Genomic DNA, 18,200 nt, shown 5'->3' with positions numbered 1-18,200 from the left:
TAGAATATCTCGTATTTAATTTCTTTCTTTTTCATTGTATCGGAGTGAAAAATAATGATTTTTTATTTCGTTGGTCTATGCAAAAATACGTGTAAAAAAACACTGTACGGTTCAACTTTAATATTGCTCGTTTTATGGGAAATTGTGTCCCATCAAATTTTGTCTGCAATCTATTAGAATTCTTTTAAAGTTCGTGTTCCCATATTCCAACACAGAACACGAAAAATTTAAAAGATAAGACAAATTTTAGGGCATGCAGTATCCAATTTCACAGAACTCGTGGCAATAATTAGACTGCAGATGTGTATGCATTTATGGGAAATCTTAATTCTCAAAAAACTACGTAATACACATAATATGCAAATATACAACACTCAAACTACCCCAGACCTAAAACTTCATGTATCGTCTTCAAGAACGAAGAAGTAATTGTACTCGAACAGTTTACATTTTCGACAGTCTCAAACGACCTTTTTAAATGTTCGTACAGGTGCTGACGGTGATGCTGTCGGTCGGTTCGATGCTCCTGGGGACTTTTAGCTACTCGTTGACGGAGTTCCAGCAACGTCGAGCCTTCCTGGAGACCAGACAGAGCCTGGAGGTCCAGCTGGTGATCGAGGAGCAAAGCGCCGAGCAAGAAAGGCTGTTGCTCAGCGTCCTCCCCGAACACGTGGCCGTGAAAATGCGTCAGGACCTGGGCGCCTCGCTGGACACACAGTTCAAGAAGATCTACATGTCCAGGCACGAGAACGTCTCGATCCTCTACGCAGACATCGTCGGTTTCACGGCCATTTCCTCCACGTACAGCGCCAGCGAGCTCGTCAAGATCCTCAACGAGCTGTTTGCACGGTTCGATCAGCTCAGCGAGAGGTTCGTTGCAATTACTTGTTCGAAATAATTTTTAATATTTACAAGGGACTCTTTGCATTCGAATGGTATAGTATAATCTTTAACGGAAGAGTGATTCTATATTAATAACTGCAATCGTGGTACGAAGTTGCCTTGCAGACGCAGAGAGCGACGTATCCTCGAGGCAGAGTCCAAACCAACCGTACTCGTCGAGTTAATTGCTTTGTATTCCACGCACGTTCCCCTCAAAGCTTCAGCTACGAGCAGCTTCAAACATTTTCAATTAGATTCGCGTCTGACGACTCGGGACTGCTAATCCAACGCTTTGCCGTCGTTCTCCATTTTGTATTAAACTCTCTTTAATCATTTTCATTTACGATACAAAGATTTTCACCGTGAACAAAATTTTTAATTTGATAAGATAAATTTTATGATGATGTCTGCGCGTTTATGGGGAATTTTAATTATCGAAGAACTAATATGCACTTGATATGCAAATATATAAAAAATATTAAACAGGATGTTCGGCCACCTCTGGGAAAAATTTTAATAGGGGATTTTAGAGGCCAAAATAAGATGAAAATTAAGAATATCAATTTGTTGATGGAGGCTTCGTTAAAAAGTTATTAACAATTGAATTCAACAATTTCAAATCATTCTGGAAAAATTATTTTTGGTTACGGGGGTCAATTACAATCATTTTTGGTGAAGAGTCATATCGCCGAAATCCTACTCATATCCTAGAAAAAAATTCGAGAAAGTGTGAAATTTTTCGACGAAATTAAAATATTTCAAATCGTTCTGAAAAAAATATTGTTAGCTGTGGGGGTCAATTACAATCATTTTTGGTGAATAGACCTACCCCCGAAATCTTGCTCATTTTTGAGAAAAAAATTCAGTACGTGCGGAACTTTAAACGTTAATAACTTTTTAACGAAGCGTCAATTAACAAATTGGTATTCTTGATTTTCGTCTTATTTTGGCCTCTAGAATCTCCCATTAAAATTTTTCCCAGGGGTGGCCGAACACCCTGTATTTTGGGGATGAAACCACCCTCTGAACAGGTCTCATTTCATTAATTCTGCTAATAAAAATCTGGTTCGATGGTTTCGACGTCTCCTCTGGCGTTCTTTCATTTTAGTTCTGCTCGATGAACGATTACCGAGGCGCGAAAGAGAAACGAATTAATCGACAACAATGGTGACGCGAGAGGGGTGGCTCGTTTGCGATCCACTCGACCGACCCGGATCGAACCGTCGCGAAATCGTTCCACGCGAACCACCCTTCCGGCGGATAATGAAAATCCTGGAATTGCCAGCCGCGAAATTGACTTTATCGGGATATTCCGTCGACTCGTTTCTCCGTTTCGAAGTCCTTCGCGGGCCTCTCGAGGAATCGATACGTCCGAAGGCACCGACGTTAATCGTAAACCTGATTCAACGACAGATCTAAGCAGTAATTGTGAGATTATTGCACAGAGATTGACAAAAATCTTAGACATTTACCGATAAAAATCAACAGGTTGGCCCTTTGATCCTTAGACGGCCATTTTGGTCCACGTTCGTCGAAATTTTGTCGTTAAATGAATTTAAAAAGTATGAATATATTTTTTAACTGATATAAAATTATATCCACTATTATACACACTCTGACATTTTTATTTACAATTGTTTCGAAGATATTTTTTTGCAATTATTTGGAGTACTAAAATTTGGTAATATTCGCAACAGAAAGAGAACCTGAATTTTCGAAAATTTTATTTGACTTATATTCAAGAATGTAGAAAACAATACCCGAGAATTTGAATGGAATTTATATTAATTTTTAATTTTATTAATTTGTTGAATACGCGATTTGTTCGTGGCGAGAATTTGTCTAAGAGAGGGTGGAAACCGAGGGAAATAATTAAAAGGAATATCTTCCGGAAAGACGTATCGATCAGCGAATTCGCCACCGGGACGATACGAATGTCAGTAGTACGGGTCGATGTATAAATCCACAAAGTTCCCACTTGTAACGCTCCTTGACATGTAGCTTCTTTCTATTTAACAAACAGCGCCCCGGAACGAGGCGAAAAATTAAATCCTCTTCCCTTCCCTTTTTCTAAAATTAAATCCTCGCCACTCAACCCCGTTTCCACGCAAGGACTTCAGTCGCAAATTCCCAGTAGTATAGTCAATAACACGACGCTCATGCTGGTATATTCTACTTAAAAACCGTCCCAACGAACGCACGTGTGGGGTTTTATTATTCAATTACCACCGCAATCACACTTTGTCATTTCTAATCTTATTAAATATTTTCTACACGATTTTGCATAAATAACCTACTAAATTCTGGATGTACTATAATTATTGGAACACTCTGCATAGTATCTAAAATTTTTTTAATTAATCGACGCTGATTGCAGGGAGAAATAAATGTTCAGGAATATCTACAATGAATTTTGGTTACTACTCTTGCTAAATATTTTTTACTCACTTTTGCATAAATATTCTACTAAATTCTGGATGTATCATAATTATTGGGACACTGTGTATAGTCTCTAAAATTTTTTTAATTAATCGACGCTGATTGCAGGGAGAAATAAATGTTCAGGAATATCTACAATGAATTTTGGTTACTACTCTTGTTAAATATTTTCTACACGATTTTGCATAAATAACCTACTAAATTCTAGATGTATTATAATTATTGGAACACCCTGTATAGTCTCTTAAATTGTTTACATTATTCGATGCTGATTGCAGGGAGAAATAAATGTTTAGAAATATCTACAATGAATTTTGGTTACTACTCTTATTAAATATTTTCTACACGATTTTGCATAAATAACCTACTAAATTCTGGATATATCATAAGTATTGGGACACTGTGTATAGTCTCAAAAATTTTTTTAATTAATGGACGTTGATTGCAAGGGTAAATAAATTTTTAGGTACGAACAGCTGCGAATTAAGATCCTGGGTGACTGTTACTACTGCATAAGTGGAGCACCGGTGGAAAGGCCCGACCATGCTGTTCTCTGTGTCTACATGGGCCTGTCCATGGTGGACGCCATCAAGTATGTTCAACAGACGACAAAGAGCCCTGTCGACATGAGGGTGGGCATACACACCGGCGCTGTTTTGGCGGGGGTGCTCGGCCAGCGACAATGGCAGTTCGATGTTTACAGCAAGGACGTCGAGCTGGCGAACAAAATGGAGAGCAGCGGAATGGCGGGGTGAGACTCGTTTTTTGGCAACGGTGGAGCTTTCGAATCGTTAAATAAAATTCCACAGCAGTAACTGTCCTTCTTCCTTTGCTCAACGACTCGTCAAAATTAGTATTTGCAAATATTACTCTTATTTGACATTAACTATAATAAATGATTTTGTCGAGCAAAACTCGATCTATAATTTTATATAAATTTTAGTATTGTAGACAAGTTTACTCTTATATTCTTTGAATAATTTTTCTCCTGTTCGGTGTTAATATCTTTTATTTTTTATAACGAAGAGGAATGGGGAGATTTCCCCTCAACTCGGGAAAGATTTTTACTGCTATGGAATTTTCAGCAACCCCAACTGTTGTAGAAACGAAGGAATGAAAAAATGTTTATTTGAATGGTGGAATAATTTTTGGGAAGTAAACTTCTTATTTAGAGTTCCACCACGTATAAACGGGGTGGAGAAATTAGGGGACCAGTACAGTTAATTTAACGAAAATATTTACCCCGCGTGAACAAACGAAGATTGCTCGGAGACGAGGGTGGGGGGTTAATTGATCGCCATTAAGTTTTTCATCGCGATTCGAGATAGACAAAATCAATGTTAGAACAGTTAATTTTCTATACACATTCGCCCCTGGATAAAAGACGCGTTTAAATAAGGGTAGGGGTTGAATTTATCAAAAAAAAACAAAAAGTTGGAGAAACAGGAACAGTTAAATTCAAATTAATATTCACCCTCTGCGAGATTTTTAAATGCAATTTGAAAATATCTGCCCCGATAGAAGAATGTTTAAGGCGAGGGTGGGGGCTAAATTTATTACAATTGAATTCTTAATTTCGAGGCGTGGTAGATTGAAATCTCAGTGAGAATTCAAGCACGGCAGTAGTTATATTTGCATACGTACTCACCCAGCGAGAATAAAAGATTACCCGAGGTCAGGGTGGGTGGCAGGTGGGGGATCGCCGGAATTGAATTTTTAATTTTAACTCGAGCAAGGAAAAATCACAAAAGAATCTTCAATCCCGCCCCCGGCACGACAGAACAGAATTTCTAAGGGTGAGAACTAAAGGGTGGATTTAATAAACTGTAACATATATAAGAGTGGGAGGGTAAATTGATCGAATGAAAGAGGAAGCTCTAATCAAGGACGAGGGTGGATTTGTCACGATTTAATTTCGAATTTGCAAAGATTAGAAGAACAAAATTTTCGATAGGGGCGGTTAGAATTTCAGATCGCGTTTTAAATAGACTCGAATCGAGGCAATAAATCTAGAGAGCAGTGGTAATTTTAGCATAGTTCAGGTTCACGTATTAAAAGTACAACGGGGATGCGTCTGCTATTATAGTTATCAGATAGATGCCGTTATTAAATAAAGAGTATAGGAAGCGTGTATTTAAAGCTTCAATTCAATATTTTTACTCCGCAACGTCCCACCTGAGAGTAATTTCTCCCTCGAGACGAGACTAAATCGGATTTTCCTCGTGCATAAAATCAAAGAAACAGCAATCGATGAAATTTCGATAATCATAATTTTCCAATCGATTCCCACCCACCGATTCGATCAAACATTCTACAACTATTCAATCACACGAATTAATTAATCATTTACGTATTTATTGTCGCTGTTCGAAGGGTGGAAGTTGCACGAACGCCGGATTGGAAAGTTTTTCTTTTCCGATCGCCGTTCGCGCTAATAATTTTCGATGTTTGCAATCATCGCCGTTTCTTTGTCCACCTTAACCCCGTTTACACTTGTGCGCTTTTCGAGACCGTCGAAACAAAGGGGCCCGGGCTCGCTGGAAGCGTGAAAAAGCTACCAGCACACGTGCAGGGGTGGAATTTCACGTCACGTTAAAATGATATCGATGTGTAGACGTGTAAAACGCGTCCTTGACGCTCGCGGACACATAATGAGCGTACTCCGAGCCGTATATCTTTGACGTTAATTACACAGCGAAACGCCTCGCGAGCAGTTTTTAATGCCTTGTCGTACTTTTTTTCTTTTTTTATTTTACCCCGGCCGTATTAAAGGGCGAGGCGTTCGACGCAACTCACCCCCTAACAATTCTTTAGTCGAGCCAGAACTGTCGCCATTCTTCAGATTACTTCTCAGACTACGAGTCACGAAATTATTTCAAAATAAGTCGAAAATCAAGTATATAAATTTCTTCACTGAGGCTTCATTAAAAAGAATTTCAAATCATTCTGGAAAAATTATTTTCGGTTGTGGGGATCGATTACAATCATTTTTGGTGAATACACATGCTTCCGAAATCCTACCCACTTTCGAGAAAAAAATTCGAGAAGGTGTGAAATTTTTCGACGAAATTAAAATATTTCAAATCGTTCTAAAAAAAATACTGTTAGCTGTGGGGGTCAATTACAATCATTTTTGGTGAATAGACATACCCCCGAAATCGTGCGCATTTTCGAGAAAAAAATTCAGTATGGTCGGAACTTTAAACGTTAATAACTTGTTAACGAAGCCTCCATAAACAAATTAGTAATCTTGATTTTCGTCTTATTTTGACCTCTAGAATCTCCCATTAAAATTTTCCCCAGGGTTGGCCGAACACCCTGTATACGAGCATTAGTTTTATCAGGAAAAATTGAACGAACAAAAAAGATGGCTGACAGAAATAAATTAAACGAGAAAAGTTTGCCTAATCGTCAAGGGTGGCTGATTTTAAAGCAAATAAATAATTGAATTTTCATATAGTCAATATTGACTATAAAGAGACAAATTAATGGGAGATTCTGGAATCCGAAATAAGACGAAAATCAAGAATAGTAATTTAATTATTAAAAATATTGAATCCATTGCACAAATGTTGGGAAACGCTTTTGAGACCGTAAACGGCGGATCTCCAAAATCGATTTTCTCCTCCGCGAATAATTCGAGCGATCGAGTAAACAAAGGGTTTATATTCTTCGATAAATACTTGAAGGAGAGTGCACATCTCGAACGCGACTCTGAGCTTCCTGAACGGTGAGTTCGAGGTCGAGCCAGCGCACGGCGAGGACCGAGAAGAGGCGTTGCAGAAGGCTGGTATCGTCACTTACTTCATTGTCAGGGCACTGAAGCCCTTCAAACCCGCGGTCACCAAGAGTCTGGCTTCTCTAACCGACACAGAGTCCTCGAGGAGGACGATGGAGAACGCGGGGGACGGACGAACCAACAAAGAGGACTCCGAGGAGTTCAGGCAGAGGCTGAGGAAGGAGCTCGATAGCAAAGGTAAGCAAATTCTAGATAGAACGTTCCGAGGAGGGCAGAAACTGAAAGTTCAATTTTCGTGACTTTGTAAAAATATTATTTTCACTCATGATCGTGAAATCTTATTTTCTTTTCATGCTAACCATCTTGTATGGTGTATAAATAAATAATTATCTTAACGCTTTTATTTTTATACGTTCTTGCTTCAGTATCGATTAATGACGACCTCGAAGATTATGTATTTTGTGAAAAAATTGTTTTCCCTGTGTCTTTGATATCTATAAAATCGAGAAAAGTATACGCTTCTATCCTTTTTTACGGAACAGGTGCGGAAATTTTTCGGCAGAATTAAAATATTTCAAATCGTTCTGGGAAAATTATTTTCCGTTGCGGGGGTCAATTATAATCATTTTTGGTCAATAGATATATCCCCGAATACCCACGCACTTTCGAGAAAAAAATTCGAGTAGGTGCTGAAATTTTCAGCGAAATTGAAAAATTTCAAATCACTCTAAAAAAATTATTTTTACCTAGAGGGGTTAATTACAACCATTTTTGGTGAATAGACATACCCACGAAATCCTACGCACATTCGAGAAAAAAATTCCTTACCGAAAGTATACTGTCTGACCAGTGCCTGAATGATTCCCCTGAAATTTAACATAACTCCCGAACGGATTGGAGGATTTTAATGTTTCGAATTGCAAACGACGCGTATTTTGGCGAAGAATATTTAGAAATTCTAATTAATGAATTCAGAAATGCAGTTATGTGAATTGCAGGTGGGGTGGCGGACCTGAAGGGGCACACCCATTGGTTGACGCTGAGATTCAAGGACGCGAAAGTGGAATCAGCGTTCCTTCACGCGGAAGAAGCCTTTTCCCCTTTGTCCCTTATCGGCGGACCTTTGGTGATGATCTGCGCCGTCCCAGTTTGGAGGTTTCAGCCCTGGGGACCTTTCACGTGGGGTGGCTTGGGGGTGGTTATCTTGTTTGCGGTCGTTTTGGCAGGTGCCACCTGTTTGGGCAGCGCTGTCAAGGCTATGTGGCTGAGGAGAGCCCTGGCACTGATGATGACATTCTCCCTAAGCAATTTCCTGCTTTTAGACATGGTACGATCATAAACGGCGTTATCGTTTACATACTTCGAATTTGGAAATGTATGCATCAGGGTCAGGTTGTATACCAAATTTAGGTTAATTACAGCATATAACCGTACACCTTGCACCGTGTAACACCTACAATAATTACTCGAAACTCGTATTCGTACGTTATAATGGAAGATTCTTGTTTCCTATGAATTTTTAAATGTTGTTTATTACACTGTGTATTCACGAAGTAGATCTTTTTGTTTTTTTAATATCAATGGGAAGTAATACTTAATTACGAAACCGATAGAGAAGTATTAATAATATAAACTCAATTTATAAGAAATGAGCTTTTTTTACATTTATAGTAAATCATCGTTGTAATGTATTTTTATATTCATTAATTTTCTTCTTTTCTTTCCTCTCGAGTACCTTCTTGATTTTACTGTTTTATAGTTTCTACGGAATGGTGACGTCACCCGTATAATAAAGTAATTTCGTATCGCATTTAATTCCTTTTATCGTTAGCTAAAATGCGGCGCAGTCTCGTACCATCGAGGCAAAAATAATTGAGGAATTATAATGATATTGCGGACCGTCTGAGAGACGACTGCTGATGAATGTAATAGGTGTACAAGTTTAATAAGATCCCTAAGGGAGTGACCTGAGCGCAGAGTGGTTGAAACGAGACCAGGAAATGAGAATATCGCTAACAAGGGACCGTCACTCCAAGTAATACGCGCCGATTTTAATGAAACTCGCCGCGCTACCTAGAAATATTGCGTATCTTTTACTAGAGGCGGAAATTTCTGTTTGGAGAGATATTGGCTCGCAATTATCGGGCTCGTAATGAAACGAGGATGTAACTTGACACGTAATTCAATTTCGCTTCATTTTATCATTAGTCAAATGTTAATTAATTTTTGTTTCCAACTTCCTTCAAATGGATCGTTCGATAGTGTTCCAAATTAACGTAAAACGAAATGACGAAACTGATGCAATACCAAAATACCAGTACCTTTATAATACCGTATACCTAAATAAATACCGGTATTATTTCGGTATTTCGTTCGAGTGTCTTCGGGTTCGTTGTTATGTATGCAGATAGATGAACTAGATAACGATAAGAAAATAATACCGGTATTCGATCTCTACTTAAGGAAAGTTTTGAAAAAATTACCGGCATATATAGGTGAGGTACTGGTATTTATGAATTCTTAGCGACTAAATACCGTCTTTTATCGGTATAATACCGGTATTATTTCGGTATTTCGTTCGAGTGTCTTCGGGTTCGTTGTTATGTATGCAGATAGATGAACTAGATAACGATAAGAAAATAATACCGGTATTCGATCTCTACTTAAGGAAAATTTTGAAAAAATTACCGGCAAATATAGGCGAGGTACTGGTATTTATGAATTCTTAGCGACTAAATACCGTCTTTTATCGGTATAATACCGGTATTTATGAATTTCAGTAGAATAAATACCAAAATTTACCGGTATTTACGAATTTCAGTTGACTAAAATACCGACATTTACCGGCATAATACCGGTATTTACGACTAAATACCGACATTTATGTTTCGTGTGACGTTTGCGGTGGGAACCCCTTCGAGTGAACTCTGGAACGTTTCACAGAGCAACTGTGTCGTCATCGAGGAAGCCATCCCGCCCTTTAACGCCTCCACAACTCTGTCGCCGAGATGCCCGTATCCCTCGTATTATACGTACATCGGTGTTCTCGCGCTGGTGGCGATCTCAATGCCGACCTACATATGTTACCTCGGCAAGGCGTACCTGATGTATGGCATCGCTGGCGCCCAGTGTTTCATTAACATCTGGCTACTCGGTGGGCGGTTGGATTGGGAGAACTATGCCTCGTCGCACATCGACCCAGCACCCTTTCCATCCAAATACAGTCTCTCGACCACCCTGCTCTACGTGGCCACCTCTTTGGTCGTCGTCGCCAGATACGTGAGTAACGACGTTCTATTCTTCGTTACCACTATTATCTCAATCATAATTTACCCTACCACTAAAGCCAGAGACAATTAGAGGAAACGTACGATGCAACGGGGAACTAAGTATTCGATCATTCCTTTTATAGAAAACCAGGATAGAAAAATGGGGATAAATAAAATACTCGAAACAATTTCAGAGTTTGCCCAGCTACCAAGGCGCAAAGTTCGATCGACGTTGTACTAATAATATTTAAAAATTCAAAATGCCTGACATGCATGCTCGGTGGAACAGTAAAGGTTAAAGAGGGTGAGGGTTCCGATCTACGACGATTCGATCGATTTTTCCAGGCGGAAAAGGCGAGGAGGATGCTGTACCTTCGCGGACGCGAGGTGATCGCCCAAAGGGAAAGAGCGGCGGACATGAAGCGTAGAAACGGCGCTCTAATATACAACATCCTGCCGCCGCACGTGGCCGCCTACTTCCTCTCCAGAGCCAGACACCACGACGACCTCTACAGCCAGAGCTACGCGGAAGTGGGCGTCCTGTTCGCCAGCATGCCAAACTTCGCGGACTTTTACAGCGAGGAGAGCATCAACAATCAGGGCCTCGAATGTCTAAGGTTTCTCAACGAGGTCATCTCCGATTTCGACGCGGTTGGTACTTTCACAGAGATTTTTCCACGATACTATAATTATAATTGCAAATAATAATATTAGATCGTTGCAAACGAGTCTTCTCTCTTCTCACAATTCAAATTTCCCGCCTTTGAGAGTTGACTTGTACATTGCAAATGGCGTCTGTTCAATCGCGATGCAATTATAATTGCAAATGATAATATTAGATTGTTGAGAAGTAAATGTTCCCCTTTTCGAGATTCAAACTTCCCGCCTTTGGGGGTTGACTTGTACATTGCAAATGGCGTCTGTTCAATCGCGGTGCAATTACAATTGTAAATGATAATATTAGATTGTTGAGAAGTAAATGTTCCCCTTTTCGAGATTCAAACTTCCCGCCTTTGGGGGTTGACTTGTACATTGCAAATGGCGTCTGTTCAATCGCGGTGCAATTGTAATTGTAAATGATAATATTAGATTGTTGAAAAGTAAATGTTCCCCTTTTCGAGATTCAAACTTCCCGCCTTTGGGGGTTGACTTATACATTGCAAATGGCGTCTGTTCAATCGCGATGCAATTATAATTGTAAATGATAATATTAGATTGTTGAGAAGTAAATGTTCCCCTTTTCGAGATTCAAACTTCCCGCCTTTGGGGGTTGACTTGTACATTGCAAATGGCGTCTGTACAATCGCGGTGCAATTGTAATTGTAAATGATAATATTAGATTGTTGAAAAGTAAATGTTCCCCTTTTCGAGATTCAAACTTCCCGCCTTTGGGGGTTGACTTGTACATTGCAAATGGCGTCTGTTCAATCGCGGTGCAATTGTAATTGTAAATGATAATATTAGATTGTTGAGAAGTAAATGTTCCCCTTTCCGAGATTCGAATTTCCCGCCTTTGTGAACAGACTTCTGCAAATGGCGTCTGCTTGAAAAATTTACCCAACTCTGAATGGGGATTTGACCTTCCAGTCCTACATCGAATATCGTAAAGTCTTTAAATATTAAAGAGGCCTTTTCTTCTAGATACTCGATCAAAATAAGTTCAAAGACATTATCAAGATAAAGACGATAGGCTCAACCTACATGGCAGCGTCGGGAATAATGGAGTCCGACGATCCCGACGATCTCCCGCGATGGTGCCACCTTTCCAACCTGGTGGAGTTCGCGTTGGAACTGAAGAAGGCTTTGTCCAGCATCAACGAGCAGAGTTTCAACCATTTTGTCCTCAAGATGGGCATCAATCACGGCCCCGTAACAGCTGGAGTGATCGGAGCAAGGAAGCCCCATTACGATATTTGGGGCAACACTGTGAACGTGGCCTCCAGGATGGAGAGCACCGGGAAAGTTGGTTGTATCCAGGTATAATCGTCTCGACGTTCAAAGTTCGTGGACCTTTTCTTGAAAATTTAAAAATATTACTGTGTTCATCGCCTCCCGTACTCGCCACCAGAGGGCTACGCTCTTGTCTCTCTCGCAAGCGCTCGATCGACCTTCCATTAATATATATACGTTCCTCGACTTTCCATCTGTCATCATCAGGACCTCACATTACTCTTGAAAACAGTTGAAAAATCTCTAAAATCAAAACTTTTGAAAGCCTCAACGAAATTCCAAAACTCTGACGTTGACGTTTCGATGGTAGGTCACAGACGAGACCCGGAGGATCCTGGAGCCCTTCGGTTTCGGTTTCGAGCAGCGCGGTCTGGTGTTCGTGAAGGGAAAGGGTCAGCTGCTGACCCACTACTTGGTGTCTAAAGATGGCGTCTCTTTGAACCTGGACAGCGACCTGCCTGTCGAACCTACTCATCCCATCATCTACCAGTAGGCTACTACTCGAAGGCTCTAAACACTTCAACGCAAACTCTTCCTCGTTCGCGAAGAATTGTTTCTCTCCGCACCTCGAAGAAACCCTCTCGAGGATTCGAGGAATCGTCGAGAAGAAACGACGAACGAGGCCTCGGAGGCTCGAATCGACGCCAGTCTCGGGAGGAATTCTCGAACGAGTTTTGAACAATCGTAGGCAGCTCTAAGTGTGTTAGCGGTTCTCTCGGAGGAGGACGAGAAAAGGAATTAGAAAATGAAAGATACACGGAGAATACGAGAACGGATGAAAGGCAAATTCCGGGAATCGAAGGATCGAAGTGTCGTCGCACGTGACGATCGACGGAAACAGAGCTGGGCGGTTTTGATCGGTTCTATCGACCGGAAGGATCATTTAGTTTCGGATCGTTTGCCGTTTCCAATAGATTTTCTATCGACTTTCGTTCGTTTTGTAATTTTTTCACGAGCTTACGATTCGTTTTCCGGTAGAGTAGTCGACGACTGACGAGAAATTTGCCTAACTCGAGGAGCTCTTGAAACTGTGTTCAAACGAAGAGTCGCTGAAAAGAGGACCCAGCTCTGGTCGAATGGTCAACGTAGCTGTCGGCCACCGTTGAAAAAAAAATGCTAACCGCCAACACCCGTTACGTTTACTCGTGTCGATTCGCCGAGAATGTTCATCGAAGAACAGGGTACAAATCGAAGAATACCGTAGATTTACCGTTTCCAATTCGAGAGAAGAATACGTTCTCGAATGAAAATCCCCCAGAAAGAAACGTTTAAACGTCAACCTGTTTTAGCTAGGGTCAGGCCTTTAAAGGCGTCCTATCTCGAGTAGAACTACGAAATGGCGGTACGAAGCAAGAAGATTCGTCGGCCAGGTTCGAGAAATCGATAAAACCGGAGTGAAAATCGAATCGCATCGACGAGTTTATCGTTAGAGACGTTTTATATCGATTAGAAAGTTCGCGTCTATTCCAACATGGCGGAACAAGTCGTCGAGATTTTCGAAGTCGATCATTCTCGTCGCTCTAGAATCGATAGGTAACTTAAGAAAGTGTCTAGATCGTAATCGTTGTGGTAGATCGCTGATCGTGACTCTATTTTTCTAGATCCCGCGACGAGCACGTTCGATATTAATTAACAGGAGACGGTCAATTAGTGGTAGGACTCTTCCTGCGCGTGGCTCGCGGGGAATCGCCATTTTTCTCGGCGTGCAGGGTGTTCGTCGATATATATGGAAAATACTGTGTCGAAATAGTCATGTGGATATACCTGAATTCTGCAGTATTTTTTAAATATCGAAGAACACACTCTACAATGAGTTTTCTCGATCATCGGTACCGTCAACTGTGTACTTTTCTACGATCTCGATCGAATGGTCGCGATAAGGCGACAAGGAATCTTCCGTGAATGGGCGAGTGTACCTAATATTTGGAAAAAGGCTAAATTCGCAACGAGGCCTCGGTGGCCGAGCGCGTAGCGTTCTTGTTTGCAACGAAGGAGGAAACCAGGATGTGGGGGCGGGTTCGAGTCCCGGCTGGCTCGAAATTTAAACCAAATTCCATTTTTCCTCAGAAATTGTACGATTCAATTATTACAACGATCGAATTACATCGTAACATTATTATAATAGAAATTAAAAACCATATTTCACAAGTTTAATTGTCGGAATAATTGAATCGTCGGATGAGATTGTGCACTAAGTAGTTGAATTATGGTGTAATTACTGGTAACAACCGAGTCACTGGAGCGATTATATTGTAATACGAATTACGTACAAGTCAAAAGTGTGTTATAGATACTGTCGGAAAAGTACTATCGAACATGAAAGTAAAGGAATTGTGTATCCCCGTAAACTTTACAATTAGTAGAAATTGGACGAATCTCGTCACCGTGGAACTTACGAAAAATACAATGTGGGAAATCATCGAAACTCGAATGAGCGTGTGTGCAAAATTTGCTTCGTCGATGGGCAAATACAAAGAAGGGACGAGGACTCCTAAATCTCATAATCTAGGTGTGTGTTTTAGATGACGCTATTAAAGATACAAGCACCGTTTCAAAATTAATTTTAGCAACATAATCGTAACAGTTCTCTACGCTTTCCTTTCTGCTTCGCATACGAAGAGAGACCCTTTCTAATGAAAATTGTATCACGAATTGGAAGAGTGCTTGCATATTTAACAGCGACGAAGAATCTTACCGATCAGAATTTTGCTATCTATTACATTGTTCGTGTACTCGTCGCGTTCGAACTACGAATCACGAAATATTTAGTAAATTTTCTCGGGGCCGTTGGCGAAACAATCTCTATAGTTTTTAATTTAACTATATTTTTCTGCGAACAGATTCGCCGATTTATATTAGAAAACGTTTAAAGGGGAGGAGGTTTCTTAGGAGCTTAGATACGATTTACTTCTCAAATATACAAGGCATTTCATAAAGTTCCCCGGCATTACTCGCTCATCGAACGATTTCTGGGATCGAGGTAAAGCAATTCGCAAGAGTCTACGTTTTATCGAGAAACTTTTATCGTGAATAATTCGAAAACGAAAGTTTTCATCGAGAAATGTCGCTCTTCGAATTGGTCTTATTTTCCGATCGAGATTCGTTTGGTCGTATTGTCACGGGCTTCGTGAAACATCTCGTATCGAGTCATCCGTAGGATGCTCGTTCGCGGCGCGAGCGGTGACTAAATAACACCCGAACACGGTCGCTGATATAATAATTTATTTTTCTACAGTTTCAGTCGCCGAATTGATCACAGACCAAGATGACTCGAGTACGTTACAACGCACAGACGATCGCGACGGGGGAGAGGTCGCGATTTAATCCTTTTATCGGAAACTATTAGTTCGTAAAAGCGACGAAGCCGGAATTAGTCCAGCGCGACACGCTGATATAATCGAGTACAGAAATTTTATAGTTGAGTATGAAACGTCGGAACGAGTTCTTGTATTCGTGCTCAGTTTCTTTTGTAACAGAACGTCACTTCTGAATTTTAAGTAAAAAAAGGAAAAATGTTTTATTCGTACGATCGTTAGCAAGAGACGACGTACCTTGATGTGTCTCGAACGATCGGGCGCCAAATCTTGCAAAATGTTCTTTTCTAACGATGTATATATATTTTCGTGACTCACGTGCGGCCCGATTGGGGGGTGAAAAACACGAGCGGAAACGGAGAGAAAACGGGTGTGATCAAGAAACGAGAAAGCACGGCCTAAGCGGGACGTAAAACGGACAGACTGGGTAGACGTAGCGATAGAGAACCACGAAGTATTCGAAACGAACTCTTTCGAAGGAAAGTAGGAATCGAACTTTTTGTCGATTCGTTTAGCGAAACTTTTAAAAGTGGAGGGAATCTTGGTTACTAATCACAAACAGATTTTTTTTAAACATCTTGCATTGGGAAGATCAAGTTTGCCCTACGAATTACGGTAATCCCCGATTGTACGTTTCAAATTATCAAAATTTTATTTCGTGAACCAAAATATCACCAATGCATTGGCGAGGTTCTCCCGATGAAAATGAGTCCAAACACGACTATATTCGGAGTAGTTTTAGTTATATGTTGTTTCAAAATTTTGAAACAACATGCAACTAAAATTACTCCAAATTGTGTCGTGTTTGGACTCATTCTCATCGGGAGAGTCTCGCTAATCTATTGATGACACTTTCGATAAAATACGACAATAAATTGTTAATTTTCAGTAGTGGGATTAAATTATCAAAATTTTATTTCGTGAACCAAAATATTACCAATGCATTGGCGAGGTTCTCCCGATGAAAATGAATCCAAACACGACTATATTCGGACTACTTCTAATTGCACGTAATTCAAAATTTTGAAACAGCATGCAACTAAAATTACTCCGAATTGTGTCGTGTTTGGACTCATTCTCATCGGGAGAGTCTCGCTAATCTATTGATGATACTTTCGAGAAAATACAACAATAAATTGTTAATTTTCAGTAGTGGGGTGAAATTTAGTTCTATATGCCACGAGTACTGCTCCGATTCGACGTGTAATTCGCAGTGAATGAAAATATTTGAAGATGACTCCATCTACGCGGGGAAAAATTGATTCGTATAAGCGGGGATTACTGTACAGGCGTCTTGATTCGACGTTCCGATGAATTGACGAATACTGGCGAGCAAGGTTGGCAGTATTATCAACTCTGTCGATCGTTTCCTTTTAGAAGGGTGTTTTACCTTCGCCAGGGTTTCGGAATCGCACAAAGGAATAAAAATAGGTATGGGATTGTCACGCGATACTCGATCTCAAATCTTTTCCACTGATATCGCGTACTTCCAGTTAATATCCGGCGCTCGACAGGATCGACACAGTCCACGCAATTTCCACACACACACACACACACACACACACTTACACATATACGTGAGAGAATAAAGATGGAAAGTCGAAAGGAAGACAGCGAAATATGTACACTCCCGCGAACGTTTACGTCAGACCGGACGGAGATCTTGTAAAGTAGCAATAAAAGGAACTTCGTGTACATAGGTTGCGTATTATAAGGACGAATGGCGGGTAACGAAGTGAAGGCTGTCTTTCAATGTCGTCGGAACTACGAAAAGAGGGTGAAACGACCCGAATGTGTGTATAGTCGTGTAAGGAGAATTATATCATTGTAGATATCCTAGTACCTTAGATGTGAGACTACGAAGAGGGAACAGTTGTTGTAAACTTTCAAAGTATACTTCTTCAGACGTGGAGGACACGCCGGGGACTCGCGGGTGGCGAGTGGAATCACGCGACTGTAAAATAAACGGCCCCTTTGCCGATGTAAACCGACGCCATTTCTTTCTTCTATCACCCCCCTCCCCATCGCGTCCACGAAATATTTCGAATCGATTCAAAATAATGGCGACGTGTCAGTGACTCCAGAAATTGTGCATTACTTTCCATTGCTCCTAAAAATAGCAATTTTCAATTTTGAATGCTTGAAAATTGAAATCTTTTAAACAATTTGAAACGAAATGTATACGCTTCTTTTTTTTATTACAACGAATTAAATCTCAACAAGGCACCTGTCCGAGGTTACTAGTATTTGATTTTCAATTTTGTTAATTAAACTGTAATGGTCGAGTATCGATGACACCGCGTGGGACGGAAATAAATCGACGGATCGTTGGAAGAACTTTATTCTGAAATTTATTTCAAACATATTCGAAAGTTTTTTTTACAGTATGAAGCGACTCATCGAAGAAAAGTTTTTTCTTTTTCTTTTGTCTTCTCGCTTCTCGAAAAATGATTACCTGGCCGAAGAAAATCGAACGAACGGAGTCGATTGCAGCGTCTACGTTGGTTTTATGGTTTAGTTCCTACGAGAGCGAAGATCGCGATTACGTTACAAAATTCAAATCTTGATATTCGTTTCTTTTTTTATCATTTTTTTTTATGGAAAATT

General features: G+C 40.3%; 1 protein-coding gene across 1 annotated transcript in view; it reads left to right on the top strand.

Moving 5' to 3' along the window:
* Positions 1–17,580, top strand: part of Ac3 (adenylate cyclase 3) — a 33,794-nt gene extending 16,214 nt beyond the window's left edge. The window contains exons 2-9 of the mRNA XM_076777100.1: positions 491–870; positions 3,788–4,072; positions 7,011–7,297; positions 8,059–8,387; positions 10,004–10,339; positions 10,675–10,980; positions 11,971–12,306; positions 12,590–17,580. Of these exons, the coding sequence (XP_076633215.1) occupies positions 491–870; positions 3,788–4,072; positions 7,011–7,297; positions 8,059–8,387; positions 10,004–10,339; positions 10,675–10,980; positions 11,971–12,306; positions 12,590–12,772 (2,442 nt within the window). The 3' untranslated portion in view covers positions 12,773–17,580. The remainder of the gene's footprint in view (positions 1–490; positions 871–3,787; positions 4,073–7,010; positions 7,298–8,058; positions 8,388–10,003; positions 10,340–10,674; positions 10,981–11,970; positions 12,307–12,589) is intronic.
* Positions 17,581–18,200: the final 620 nt, after the last annotated feature.

This window comes from Colletes latitarsis, chromosome 11 (genome assembly GCF_051014445.1).
Source record: "Colletes latitarsis isolate SP2378_abdomen chromosome 11, iyColLati1, whole genome shotgun sequence".
NCBI classification, from domain to species: domain Eukaryota; kingdom Metazoa; phylum Arthropoda; class Insecta; order Hymenoptera; family Colletidae; genus Colletes; species Colletes latitarsis.
This window is presented reverse-complemented; position numbering and strand designations above follow the sequence as displayed.